Here is a 15,260-nt window from a genome sequence, read left to right as displayed (position 1 = left end):
TTTGATAGCTGAATATTTATTGGTAGTTGCATTTCTCCTATTGCCTGTAAATGAAGCCTTGGCAGCTGGCCGGCATTGTAGGTAGCGGCGTAAATGCCTTCCGAACATTTACTTTAAATACAGGATTTATGTATTCATATTTTTTTGGTGTTAATATTTAAAAGAAGATAGCGTAAAAAATCAAATTTTACCTAAATGAATTTCAAGGAAAACCCCTCGAATTTTTGTTTTGTGCAACCGAAAAAAAGGTTACAAAAAGAACATTGTAGAACAGTGTTTCGATATACATGTCTAGTGAAAGAACATAACCATACTTGCCGTTTCATTTCATGCAAAATAAGCGAATACTGCTATTGTTGTTGTTGTTTTCTAAATAACTGCCATATTGCTTGCGATGATGAGGACGACGACAATAGTGGCCATAAACATTTACCAATTCATCTAATCACACACGATACACAGAGTTTTGAAGCACTTATACAATCGTCATGGCAAAATGCACCACACGATTGACATATTACCATTGCATTTAAGGAGCAGGCACAATTATTTCCATCAGAACTTGTGGTATTTGGACTGCTATTGCTGTTACTACCACCACTATTGCTGCATCCGCTGCTATCAATATTATGTTGATGTTGGGCTGAATGCTGCATTTGTTGTTGTTGTTGATTTGTTGCAGTTGGTGTTGTACGTATGCCACAATTAATGCCAGCGCCACCACCACCTGGCATGGCAGAGGCTGTTGTTGTTGTTACAATGTAATTACCAGCACCACCACCACTGCCATCCATTAGACCTGCTGATCCATCTGCAATACCTTCAATATAGAGATTACCTACAAAAATAAAGCAATAATTATTATATCTCATTATTTAAAAAAAAAAAAATAATGCATAGGAAGCTTCCTAGCGAATTTTATTATTATATTATATTCCTTATTGATTCGCTTATTTCTTATTTATGTCATTAATTCGTTAAATTTCATGTTTTAAGTTATAGCTCAATGTTTATAACAAAGTTAAAAGTCCGCTTAAATAGGTGTGTCTTTTTACGTGATAATTTGTAATAATTATTACGAAATGTTACTAAATGCTGTCTTTTTACACAAAAGTTCAGTAAAAGAGAGCGAAGTGAGAGAACAATTTTGACAGTTGTTTGCTGAGAAATTGCTAAAAGTTGCTGAAAGAATTTTTCCCAGCAACATTTCGCAAGTTCGATCAGCTGTTTTTTAATCATCTGCTAACGGTCAGCTGCTCAATGTTTATCTTATTTTTGTGGAAATATACTATAAATATTACGATTCAGGATTATTTATTGATTATTTTATTAATATATTCATTATTTTTTATTTATTTTGCTTAAAATTGAAGAACTTTTTCTTTGCTTTGGAGTTATTTTTTCGTTCATGCATTGGCGCCAATGTTTTTGTTTTGGTTATCAACTGTTATCTTGCTAAAGTTTACTAAATGCTGTCTTTTTACTTTTTTCTCTATTTTCGTTTCAAAGAGCAAAATCTCTCTTACTCTCTGAAAAGAAGTTACTGAATAATTATTACTGAAAAAGTAAAAAGACACAACTAATAACATTAACTGATCAGCTGTTTTCCTCTATTTATTTTCTCATTACACGAATTAGAGAGATAATCTCCCTCGTTTGCAACAAAAAAATTACACGGCAATGAGAGTAAGAGAGTAATAATTTGTCAAGTGAAATTGGCCTCCTCTTTACATTACATGATCAGCTGTTTTCTTTATATTTTCCAGTTTTACATTTTTGTGAGGGGGACTAGGAAATTTCCACTAAAAACTACTAAAGATGAATGGTCAACTGTTAAAACTTACCGGTAGCAATGTTTCGCCGCACAATTTGTGTATTGCCAGCGGCGGCGGCAGCAGCATTTGGTGTTGCTGTTGTTGTGCACACAGTGGTATTATGCATATCTTGCAGTGAATTTAACAAATCTACATCTACTGAAGCAGGACGCCCGCGTCCAGATATACCATTCAAGCCATGAAGTTGATTCTAAAAAAGTAAGAAAAAGAATAAACCACAATTAAGTTTGAGGTTATAAAAAAAAAAAAAATAATAATAATAATAAAAATTACAGCCAACCTGATTTTGAGGAACTGGTGGAGCACTGGAAGCACGTGGAGCTTGATTGTCCGCCGCACCAACATTGGCACGATGTAATAGCACATACTGTCCATTGCCATTGTGATGAATATCATGGGTTGCCTGTACATGTGTTATGTGCTGGGAGCCAAGATGATGCTGTTGTTGTTGCTGGCCACCACCACCGGCTATGGGAGATTGTTGCATTATTGTCACTTTTTGGGCTACACCACTAACTGGGGTTGCAACTGCCGTTAAATTGGCATTTTGTAGTACGGCCGCTGCTGAACCCTGATTGGCAAAAATGTGACGTATTAAGGTTGGTGATGATTTTCGTTGTACATATTTTTTCCTTGGGAAACCCATGCGTGGTCCAATAACCTGGTAATTAAAAAAAAAACAGACACATAAATATAAACTTCGCTTCATTATCTGCAGCTTCTTTGTGTCCTTACCTTATAAACACCTGGTCTTCCAACACCCATAACATTTGTGGGCAATGCTGTAGCCGAGCTGCTATTTGCCGTTAGCGTATTTATAATTAGATCTTCTTGGGTCTTAACATTTGCCGTGACTGGAGTCACCACAGTTGCTGTCGTTGTCTTTGTTACGCTACTGCTGGCATTCGAAGTTTGCTGTTGCTGTTGTTGTTGCTGTTGACTCAACAGAGCTGCCGGTGGCCTTAGCTGGGCTTTTAGGTTTTCACGATTTGGGCTATTTTGTATAACCGCCTGACATATCTGATAGCTACGCTCAATATTTACCGCCCCAGGTGGCAGTTTATTGGCCGTGGACTTTCTTCCCTTGCCTGTATTCGCAGCCTTGGCTGCTGGCCTTTGTTGAGCAATGGTTGTAGGCACTCCAGATGGCGAAAATGTTTTGAGAACATTTACATTTATATTGTTGGTGTTGCTATTGTACAGTGCATTGGAGGAGGCAGTGGACGGAATGGCAACTGTGGTCGAACCGGTGGCGGCGCCAACTGCAGACGCTGTGGCAATACTTGCGGGAATTGTTGCATTACGCGGGGACATAGATATAATACTTAGCGGCTTTGAAATGAACTTGGGAGTTAATGTGGTGGTGTTGCTGTTTGGATGTGTTGAGGGCGACGAGGATGATTGTCCTGCATGGGCTGCCGTTTGTTGGTTTTGAAACGAATTTAGATGATTTTGTTGTAGTTGTTGCAATTGCTGTTGCAGCTGTAGCTGCTGTTGTTGATGTGGGGTTAATAAATTATTAGAATGCGTTAGATTGGCATTATTTGCCGTGGGCTGTTGCTGCTGCTGCTGCTGATGTTGGGTGGGTGAGGAGTTATTTAAATATTGCCTTTGTGCCCCTGTGACATTTTGGGTCAAGTGGGTGGTCTGCTGTTGTTGGTGTTGGGCTGGTGTTTGTTGTAAGGAAAACTGTTGAATTTGTTGATGATGTGCTGTAGCAGCATCTAGGTGTGTCTGTTGCTGTTGTTGGACAACACCGGCGGCAGCAGCAGCAGCCGCTGCCAGAAAATGCTGACCATTGCTGTTGTGTAATACAGGGAGAATTTTTTGGGCCAACTGTTGCCGCTGTTGGTGTTGTTGTCTGGCCGCAAAGGTTACGGAATTTCCTGGCTGGGCAGCAAGTACGGCTGCTGCCGCTGCTGCAGAATTTTGTTGCTGTTGTGCAGCAGCAGCCGCCGCCGCTGCTGCTTGAAATGAAAATCTTTGAGCAGCCTGCTGTAACAATTGCTGTTGTTGCTGCTGAATATGTGCTGTGGTCTGGGCATGATGTTGATGATGCTGTTGTTGCTGCTGCTGCGTCGGCGCTGGTGGTGATGGTTGTACCAAAAAGTTGCCAATAATGTGACCATTTGAATCCAACAATATTTGTCTTTGGGGTGGAGTATTGTGTATAGTTGCTTGAGGACTGGGAATTTGTTGTGGTGTAACATGATGTTGTTGCTGTTGATTTTGTAGGGGTTGCTGATGCTGTTGCTGTTGCTGCTGCTGCTGTTGCAATTGAGCCAATGTTGTTGGGTTAATGTTTGGAGTACTGAGACTGCCACTACTACTGGTGCTGCTACACATACTAATATCATTCATGCTATCATTGGAATTGGTGTTTGTTATAACAGTGCTGGTCACTTCCATTTCCGTGATGGACATAGGAACATCGGCGGTTGCCATCATTTCATTAGATGAAGTTAGCTGGAAAAGTAAATAAAGTTTTGAGTGGAATTCAAGGAAATATTCAAAAGTAAATTATCCATACCTCTCCAACATAATCATTAATTTGCGACAGCTCCTGCTGTTGCTGATGATGATGTTGCTGCTGTTGGTGCTGGTGATGTCCTCCTTGAAAGGCCTCTTCCAATTCAACCGACTGCAATTGCTTTAACTGCTGCAGCTGCAATAGCTGTTGGTGTTGTTGCTGTAGCTCATCAACAATGTCTCTAACAGCATTGTTGGCTTCCATGTCCTCCACATCTTCATCATCATCGGCCACCTCTTCTATTGTATGCTCCTCTTCGATGACATTATGTATAGATTCTTGATTGTTAGCCTCCACCTGAATACTGTGATGATGACCATCCTGAATCACAATTTCATTATTAGCTGTATTCGATCCGGGAGATATTATTAATGGTGCCGCCGCCGTGGTTGCAGTTTGTTGTAGAACATTACAATAGTTACTGGATTGTGGCTGTTGATGATCATCGGTTGTTGTGGTATGATGGGCGGTTGAGGGCATGGTTGAGGTATTTATGCCCAATTTGAGACCACCAAAATTCCAATCATGATTCAAATGATGGAAAACATCACTTATTGTGGGCTGATGTGCCATAGAAGCGGTTGCTTGTGGTGTGGATGTTTGTACTGGAGGCAAGGATACCACAGAAGTCACAATTGTTTTATTGTTATTTAACGAATTCGAAGGTGAAGGCGTTGTAAACGAGGATGATGATGATGATGTTGATACTGCAGCTGCTGATGTCGATGTTGTTGAGGTTAAGGGCAAAGAATCTGCCGATAGTGATGATGATGTTGTTGTGGTTGAAACAACTGATGATGTTGTTGATGTCATGAGATTACTTTCATCATTAGTTTCATCGGGCACAATCACTAAAGTTTTTAGGGGGGAAAAGAAAACGTATAAAATGTTAATGTTATTTGGGATTTAAGGAAGAAGGGAAAGGTATTAGGAGGAATGTATTACAGCCATACCCATTAAAAAAATGAATTTGTTTTAAATGATAACAAAACTTACTGTGATAAATTGGGAAAAATTATAAATAAATCGTGCATAAAAAAAATTAAATTATTATAAAAATAATTAAAACAATAAATATTAATATACATATGTATTTTTTTATATTAATTCCAATTTTTTCCCGAACATCCTTTTTGAAACTGGGGTCAGTTCGTTCGCATTTTTTACAATTAACCACGTAGCGCTGTGGTCGCAAATACAGCCATAAGACAAGTTGATAGTTTGCAAGTTATGGTAAAGCTAAGAAATGCATAGTAAAATTTATAGTAAAATCCCAAACAACAACACATCAAGGACAGAAGCTCAGAAAGGAAACGTCAGGGCACATAAAGGCCGTCGTACGTCTGATTTTTTGTCAGAAAGAAATGGAAATCGGAAAGGTTTTTATCATTCATTTTAAAATTTTTAAAAGATGGAAGTTCTCATAACTACGCCGGTGAACTTTTGTATTGGGAAAGTCATGCCCGGTGAACTTTTGTATTGGGAAAGTCATGCCCGGTGAACTTTTGTATTGGGAAAGTCATGCCCGGTGAACTTTTGTATTGGGAAAGTCATGCCCGGTGAACTTTTGTATTGGGAAAGTCATGCCCGGTGAACTTTTGTATGGGGAAAGTCATGCCCGGTGAACTTTTGTATTGGGAAAGTCATGCCCGGTGAACTTTTGTATTGGGAAAGTCATGCCCGGTGAACTTTTGTATTGGGAAAGTCATCCTCGGTGAACTTTGTATTGGGAAAGTCATCTCCGGTGAACTTTTGCATTTCCGGTGAACTTTTGTATTGGGAAAGTCATGCCCGGTGAACTTTTGTACTGGGAAAGTCATGCCCGGTGAACTTTTGTATTGGGAAAGTCAAGCCCGGTGAACTTTTGTATTGGGAAAGTCATGCCCGGTGAACTTTTGTATTGGAAAAGTCATCTCCGGTGAACTTTTGTATTGAGAAAGTCATGCCCGGTGAACTTTTGTATTGGGAAAGTCATGCCCGGTGAACTTTTGTATTGGGAAAGTCATGCCCGGTGTACTTTTGTATTGGGAAAGTCATGCCCGGTGAACTTTTGTATTGGGAAAGTCATGCCCGGTGAACTTTTGTATTGGGAAAGTCATGAACTTTTGTATTGGGAAAGTCATGCCCGGTGAACTTTTGTATTGGGAAAGTCATCTCCGGTGAACTTTTGTATTGAGAAAGTCATGCCCGGTGAACTTTTGTATTGGGAAAGTCATGCCCGGTGAACTTTTGTATTGGGAAAGTCATCTCCGGTGAACTTTTGTATTGGGAAAGTCATGCCCGGTGAACTTTTGTATTGGGAAAGTCATGCCGGTGAACTTTTGTATTGGGAAAGTCATCTCCGGTGAACTTTTGTATTGGGAAAGTCTACCTATAGAAAATGTATTCAATGTGGAATACCTATGAGTGGGCACTTCTATCTGTAGAAGTTCTTTAAGATTATCTCTTTCACTATTCAAATGTCTTCTATAATGATAGACCTTTTCCAATGGACTTCTATAGATTGAAAATGTTTTAAAGGCCTTTCAAACTGTTGAGGACCTCTCCAAACATGTTCTACAGATAAAAGAGATCTTGCGAATCTACAATAAAAACAACATCAAAGGTTTTCTAAAGGCCTACATCAATCTTTCCTTGCAAAATGTATTCAGTGTGTTGAATAACTTAGGACGGGACATCTTCCGAATCTGCAAATAGAAAAGGTTTTCGAAAGCTGTGAGAGCTCTTTCAAATGTTCTCTATAGATGGAAGATCTTTTTTAATCCTCTTCTATAGATAGAGTACCTCATCCAAAGATCTTCCATAGATGAATAGCTTTTTCAAAGGTTTTCTAATGACTAGAGGACCCTTAAAAGGAAATCTAAAGATGTGAGACCTCTGTCAAAGGTCTTCTATAGATGATCGATCTTTGTCAAAGAAGTAAGACATTTCCAATGGTTTTCCAAAGGCCTTCCATTTATAAATAACTCTTCCAAAGGACCTGTAAATATGTGAGAACCCTTTAAGGGCCATCTAAAGATGTAAGATATCTGTCAAAGGTCTTCTCTAGGTGATCTACAAAACAATAAAAAGAACATCAAAGGTTTTCTAAAGGCCTACATCAATCTTTCTTTGCAAAATGTATTCAGTGTGTTGAATAACTTAGAAGGGACATCTTTCGAATCTGCAAATAGAATATAAAAGGTTTTCGAAAGATGTGAGAGCTCTTTCAAATGTCCTCTATAGATGAAGGATCTTTTTTAATCCTCTTCTATAGATAGAGTACCTCTTTCAAAGATCTTCCACAGATGAATAGCTTTTTCAAAGGCTTTCTAATGACTAGGGGACCCTTAAAAGGCCATCTGAAGACGTGAGACCTCTGTCAAAGGTCTTCTATAGATGATCGATCTTATCCAAGGAAGTAAGACATTTCCCAATGGTTTTCCAAAGGCTTTCCATGGATAAATAACTCTTTCAAAGGATCTGTAAATATGTGAGATCCCTTTAAAGGCCATCTAAAGATGTAAGATATCTGTCAAAGGCTTTCTATGGGTGATCTACAATCTACATCTATAGATGAAGGATCTTTTTTAATCCTCTTCTATAGATAGAGTACCTCATCCAAAGATCTTCCATAGATGAATAGCTTTTTCAAAGGTTTTCTAATGACTAGAGAAGCCTTAAAAGGCCATCTAAAGACGTGAGACCTCTGTCAAAGGTCTTCTATAGATGATCGATCTTTTTCAAAGAAGTAAGACATTTCCCAATGGTTTTCCAAAGGTCTTCCAAGGATAAATAACTCTTTCAAAGGACTTCTAAATATGTGAGATCGCTTTAAAGGCCATCTAAAGATATAAGATATCTGTCAAAGGCTTTCTATGGGTGATCTACAATCTACATCTATAGATGGAAGATCTTTTTTTACAATCTTCTATAGATAGAGTACCTCTTCCAACGATCTTCCATAGATGAATAGCTTTTTTCAAAGGTTTTCTAATGACTAGAGGACCCTTAAAAGGCCATCTAAAGGCGTGAGACCTCTGTCAAAGGTCTTCTATAGATGATCGATCTTTTTCAAAGAAGTAAGACATTTCCCAATGGTTTTCCAAAACCATTCCATGGATGAATAACTCTTTCAAAGGACTTCTAAATATGTGAGAACCCTTTAAACGCCATCTAAAGATGTAAGATATCTGTCCAATTTCTTCTATAGGTGATCGATCTTTTCCAAAGTGGTACGACCTTTTCCAATGGATTTCTATAGACAGAGAGGGCATTTTCCAAAAATCTATCATAGATGAATTTCCCTTTCAAAGGCATTTTAAAGATGTGAAAATTCTTTCAATGACCATTCACAGATGTGAGACCTTTCTCAAATGTCTTCTGAAGATGTGAGACATGTTTCTAAGGTCTTCTACAGACCTTTTTGAAGGTCTTCTATACATAGAAGCACTCTCCCAGGGTATTATATACAAAAATTCCTCTTTTATAAGTCTTCCAAAGATAGAAGAGATTTTCTAAGGGAGAAGATATATTTCAAAGGTAACGAATAAATAAAAGACCCCTTTCAAAAGAATTCTACAGATTGAAGATCTCTTCCACGGGGGGTGTTCTGTTGATAGAAGAAATCTTCCAATGGTCTTCTCTTCATATGCAGAGGACCCCTTCCTAAGGTCTTCTATAGATTAATGCCTCTTTCAAAGGTCTTCTAAAGACAGAAAATCGCGTCAAAGGTCTTCTAAAGACAGAAGACCCCTTCAAAGGTCTTCTAAAGACAGAAGACCTCTTCAAAGGCTGTTGTAAATGTAGAAGACATCTTTCAAATATCATCAATAAATAGATGATCTATAGCAAAATAATTCCACAGATTAAAGATCTCTTCCTAAGGCGTTCCATAGATAGAAGATGCCATCTAAAGGTCCTCAATGGGTAGAAAAATAGTTCTGCTATAGAAAACATTCCCATGAGACAGAACGCGCCTTCGAGGGTGGCAAATGGATATTGAGTTTTTGTGGCTTGTTGAATCAAAGCTGTCTGAGAGCAGCCTTTGACAGAGCTGATTCAACATGTCCCTTGGATTCTATTTTGGAGTTAGAAAAGTGGTATATATCAGAGAGGAATCGCTAAGTGATGTTCGCTCTTCTTTCCTTTGTATGCTGCGGATCCTTTAAATACCCCGTGGACCAAAAATGGATCCAAATAGTTCCCTTAAAAAAAAAGTAAAAAAGTATTAGTCGGCTTTGCCGACAGAGATATACCCTCAGCCTTTGTGAGATCGGACAGATGGAATGTATTTAGGGTCTTTTCAGAATTTTGTGGCACTTTTTGGACATTTGAACTTGCCGACAAAAATGTGAATTAGGATTAAAGTACAAAAGTTTTGCGGAGGACCAGTATGTCAGGAATCATAGACTTGTCCAGGAAAAACATAATATGGCTGTAAACAGGACCACAAAGAACATCATCGGTATAAATTTTCAAAGGATCTTCAAACAAACCCTAAGCTGCACTTGGACACTTGGAGGTATCCTAAGGAGAGGACCGATATGGGCCATTTTGAGAAGTTAAACTAAGTTTGGACAAAATATGACGAAGGCAAAATTTTGGACCAAATGGGTCTATCACTTCGAGATTTATTATGCTCTCCAACTACTGCATATGGTTTTTACAACTTTCGGGCTGTTCTCCCAAGAAGTATGGGCTTGCCACTGAAAAATCTTTTACCGTTGTAATTGAGTCAGCGATTGCAAGTTGCAAATCAAAGTTAGTCCAGAGCAGGTCTTAAAGTGAACTTATCCAAAATTTTGTGTGGGAGGTACCCGAAGGAATGGACGAATATAGTCCATATTTAAACCTGATCTATATCTGATAGATATATTAGGATGCGTAAAGTATGGACCAAATCGTCCTTCCCTTCAAGAGTTATCGTGCGAACAATTTTCCGAATATTTTTGAAACTTTGTGGGAGAGGTACCTGAAGGAGTGAACCGATATGGCCTATCACCGAACTTAAACTAAGTTTGGACAAATTATTTGGTAGGTCAAATTTTGGACCGAATCGGTAGAGTTATCTTGCTCTCAAACCAATACTCACGGTGTCATAGGGGCTATTTCTTGGGAAGTATGGACTTGCCCCTGGTGAAACTTGTGCCGTCGTATAGGGGGCAGTGAATACAAGCTGCTAAAACAAAAATCAAAGCGATCCGAGAGCAGGTCCTAATCTGAACTTATTCGAAATTTTGTGTGAGAGGTACCCGAAGGAGTGGACCGATTGACTCCATATTGGAACCTCATCTAAGTCTAGCAGAAGAGAGCAATGAATACAAGTTGTTGCAACAAAAATCAAAGCGATTCGAGAGCAGTTCCTAAACTGAACTTATCCGAAATTTTGTGTGGGAGGTACCCGAAGGAGTGGACCAATTGAGTCCATATTGGAACCTCATCTAAGTCTGGTAGACATTTCACGATTTTGAAAGTATCGACCAAATCGGTTACTCCCTTCAAGAGTTATCGTACATACAAATTTTCCGAACATTTTCGGACTTTTGTGAGGGAGGTACCGGAAGGAGTGGACCGATATAACCCATCTTCGAACTTGAACTAAGTTTGGATAAAATATTACGAAAGCCGACGAATTTTGGACCGAATCGATTGATCCGTTCGAGAGTTATCGTGCGCTCCAGCCAGACAGACAGACGGATGGACATTGCTCAATCGACTCCAAATTGTCTGAAACACATTTCGTCCAAACATACTTGGGGTCTAAAACCATTATTTCGATGAGCCACATTTTGCCCGTATAAAAGTGTATATACCCTCGTTAGCATAAATGCTGAGGGTATAAAAATGAAAAAAATTATTGCACTTTGTTTCCACTTTAGAATTTTCTTGCGGTTTGAAATTAAATATAAATACTAGAGAAGATAAATCTGCAGACAGGGATATTTAAAAGTTTGAAAATATGACGAATAGATTATTGCTTTCAAATGTTCTGGAGTTTTGGGGTTATGTTGGAAATTTCTGCCATATACACCCCCCCCCCCCCTTTTTCTGGTTTGAAGTTAAATGTAATTACTGAAGCTGAAAATCTGCACATGTGGAAGGGACGTTTAATTCGTCAATGTTTGAGAAAATCCCAGAAACAAGAAAAAATCGCTGTAGGGATCTTTAAATAAATCGCGGTCAAAATTCACATTTTTAGGTGTTCTTTAGGTTTTCACGATTTAACTTGGAAACCGCGAGTTCTATGTAAATGGGTCTAAAGAAAATGTTGTAGCAGAGAAAATTCTCCACAAGATTGGACTTTATGATATTTTCGTAGGTTGTACTGTTTTTGAGATATGGAACTCGCGCTTTCCAATCTAAATCGTGAAAACCTAAAGAACCCCTAAAAATGATGAGCATTGTAGTTTCAGAATCAGCAAAAACTTCCGAGGTGTAAGCACCTTCCATTTAAATTTGTTAAGGCACACCGTGAGATCTATTCTGAAGGTTGTCTTTATATCTAAAACTACTTCCAAATATTCGAATAAAACAATTTAAGATCGCCTCAAAGATAAAAAAAAATTATAACAAAAATACTTGCAAATTGCATGCAGCCAAGAGGTGAATAGAAAGCCAATTTTAAAGGTAATTGCAAAAATAAAAAGTGCATTTATTATGAAAATAAACAATAAAGATATTTCAATTTGTTATTAAATTTTCGAATATTCAGCCAGTGAATATAAATGGAAGGGTATAAAATTTCTTGCAAAATATTAAGCATTATTAATACGAATATTTAGATTATTAAATATTACAAAATGATGCCATGCATTTTTTTGGTAATAATAATTTAGCGAAAAAGTTTATAACAAAATTGTAGCATTCCAAAAAATCAAATACCAATTTGAAATAAACATCACTAAAGCATTTTTATATGTTCATATAAGCATAAACCAAAAACTTATAACTAAATAAACCATTGTCATATAAGGGGATAATTAGCAAAAAAATGTAGTAAAAGCAACATAATCCAAATTTGAAAGTTAAGAATATTCATACAAAATGAAATTGAACAATTCAACATAAAAATGAAAGTAAGAGATGAAAACAAAACGGAGATCATTAGAAACAAAGTGCATTGTAATGTAAAAAAAAAAAGATGATTGATGAGCAAACAATGGTTTATATGGTAAATATAATCTTACCACGATCAAGAGAGTTAGTAAATAAAAAATCATCCTCGTTGACAACACTTTCAGCAGCAGCGTTAGTTGCAGCAGCTGGTGTGTCGTCCACCGTAGTAGCAGTAGTAGTGTCAGTAAGCGTGTTAGTTGGTTTTTCAGGTTTGGAAGAATCTTTTTGTAAAAGATGAAAAGTGAAAAAAGTAGAAGAAGGAAAAGTAAAACAGAAATAGTCAATTTATAGAATTAAATAAAATCCAAAATGTCACTTACCAGTACCACTGTCATCAGTGCTAACTTCACCCGATTCTAAGACATAATTTTCAGCATCATTGAATTTCTGTTCAATAACATCTTCATCATCTTCATGGTAATTGTCTTGTATGGCAACATTTTCATAATTATCTAAATTTAAAGACATCTCCCCAATGGAGGAGTGCTGCGATGAATGTTGCTGTTGATGCTGCTGTTGGAAATCTGAAGAACTAACGGGAAATGAAAAGTATTGACCATGATCCATGTTAATGTTTGATGTTGTTTGGTGGTGATTGGATTCATTTTCATGTTCATGTTCATGATGCTGCTGATGTTGTTGTTGCTGTTGTTGTGGTTGTTGATTATTATCACAGGTACTGTTCACAGTTGTTGATATTGTTGTCGTTAATGGGGTGTTGTTGTCATTTTGTTTTTCATTAGTAACGGCATTGCCACGAGCTTCCTCCTCTTCTTCTTCTTCATTGCCTTCATCTTCTTCGTCTTCCTCCTCATCGTCATCATCCACCACTTCATTAACAACATTTTGTGTTTGTTCACTTGGCATTACTTCATCTTGTGTCAAATCATGGCAAACAATATCCGTTGTTGTTGTTGTTTCGATTTTTAACTTTTTACTACTGCTGGGACCCTCATCCTCCTCCTCCTCTTCTTCTTCGGCTTCATTCATCTCATTTTCACTATCACTTTTGATTTCTATAGGAACATTGCTGTCATCCAAAATTATTTCACTCTCATCTTCTTCAGTTATACTGGTGTCCTCCATAAGTTTGCTGCTGGTGGAGGCATCGGCATCTTTACTCAAGCCCGTATTTGGACTGGCCGATGATGACCTTTTAGTACCACGCCTTTGTGTTTCTTGGCTAGATTTTATGGCTAATGCTGCTGATGTTGTGGGTTGTTCAGTGTTGCTGTAGTGTGGAGATTTCCGTTCACTTGTTCTATCTTCCTTTCTTGACTTTTGACGCTGCAACAAGAACAACAAAGAACATTTTTGATTAACTAATGAAAATCTTATCAAAACAAATGATGGACGTGTGGGTGCAGAATAAATATGTCAACTTCTAATACATAGAAGATTTCTCCAGCGGTACTTTTAGACGCAGAATGGAACCCTTAAGAATGTACTATGGATAGAATGACTCTTCTAAAGGATTTTTACCGATATAAGAAAGATAGAAGAGAAAGACTTCATCCAAAAGTTATCTACAAACAGCTTTTCTTAAGTCGAAAATCTTTTCTAAGGGCACTCCATAGATAGAAGGTCTTTCTTAAGGCCTTTTATATAAAAAATATATTTTGGAAGGACTTCCATGGGTAGAAACTCTTGCACAAAAGTCTTCCTTATACAGAATATTTCTTCAAAGGGTCTTCCTCATATGGAATACCTCACATAGAGCTCTCCATAGATTTTCAAGAAGAGGTCTTCTATATATGGAAAGATTTAGGTACACTATTCTATCTATAGACGACTCTTGGAAGATGTATATTAAAAAATTTCGAAAGTTTATCTCCGGAAGGCTCATGGAAGGAGTCTTCTACTTACGGAAGACTCCTGGAAGAGTACTCTAACAAGAGAGGATTTTTGGAAGAGTTCTTTCCTCTATGGAAACCCCATGGGAGAGGTTTTACACCTATAGTGAATCTATCTATTGACGACTCTTGGAAGATGTATATTAAAGAATTTCGAAAGTTTATCTCCGGAAGGTTCATGGAAGGAATCTTCTACTTACGGAAGACTCCTGGAAAGGTACTCTAACAGTAGAGGATTTTTGGAAGAGTTCTTTCCTCTATGGAAACCCCATGGGAGAGGTTTTACACCTATAGAGAATCTATCTATTGACGACTCTTGGAAGATGTATATTAAAGAATTTCGAAAGTTTATCTTCGGAAGGCCCATGGAAGGAGTCTTCTACTTACGGAAGACTCCTGGAACAGTACTGTAACAATAGAGGATTTTTGGAAGAGTTCTTTCCTCTATGGAAAACCCATGGGAGAGGTCTTACACCTATAGAGAATCATTCAGACGCTTCTACTTTACAGACTTTAAAATTTTCTTCGACCAGTGAAAGGCTCTTAAAAGAGGTCACCGACCTATAGAATATCTTTGGTAGGGTTAATTTATCTATAAATAACTTTTGGAAGAGAAGTTTGGAAGAGGTCTTCTATGTATGGAGATGTTCAGAGAGGCTCTTCTATCTATTGACGACTCTTGGAAGATTTACTTTAAAGAACTCAAAAAGTATATCTTCGGAAGGCTCATAGAAGGAGTATTCTACTTACGGAAGACTCCTGGAAGTGTACTCTATATATAGAGCATCTTTGGATGAGTTCTTTCGTCTGTGAAAGACCCTGGCGAGAGAGGGGTTTAACCTATAAAGAATAAACATCTTCTACTTATGGAGACTTGAAAATGTTCTTTTCTTGGAAGAGGTCTTTGACCTAAAGAATAGCTTTGGAAGAGTTGTTTTGTCTATA

The 15,260-nt window shown here is 37.8% G+C and overlaps 1 protein-coding gene across 11 annotated transcripts in view; it reads right to left on the bottom strand.

Annotated features, from left to right (window-relative positions):
- Positions 1–351: 351 nt before the first annotated feature.
- Asx (transcriptional regulator additional sex combs) overlaps positions 352–15,260 on the bottom strand; it is a 42,182-nt gene continuing 27,273 nt past the window's right edge. For 10 of the 11 annotated variants that reach the window (XM_073990111.1, XM_073990104.1, XM_073990112.1 and 7 more), the window contains 7 exons: positions 12,783–13,749; positions 12,534–12,683; positions 4,366–5,216; positions 2,571–4,301; positions 2,116–2,496; positions 1,845–2,025; positions 352–838 (listed from right to left, as the gene is read on the bottom strand). In XM_073990111.1, the coding sequence (XP_073846212.1) occupies positions 438–838; positions 1,845–2,025; positions 2,116–2,496; positions 2,571–4,301; positions 4,366–5,216; positions 12,534–12,683; positions 12,783–13,749 (4,662 nt within the window). In that variant the 3' untranslated portion in view covers positions 352–437. The remainder of the gene's footprint in view (positions 839–1,844; positions 2,026–2,115; positions 2,497–2,570; positions 4,302–4,365; positions 5,217–12,533; positions 12,684–12,782; positions 13,750–15,260) is intronic. The other variant, XM_073990115.1, reaches the window with a different exon arrangement.

Source organism: Musca autumnalis, unplaced genomic scaffold, assembly GCF_047663935.1.
Source record: "Musca autumnalis isolate F117 unplaced genomic scaffold, ASM4766393v1 scaffold_5, whole genome shotgun sequence".
NCBI lineage: Eukaryota > Metazoa > Arthropoda > Insecta > Diptera > Muscidae > Musca > Musca autumnalis.
Note: the sequence above shows the minus strand (reverse complement) of the source record. Positions and strands in the feature narration are given on the sequence as shown.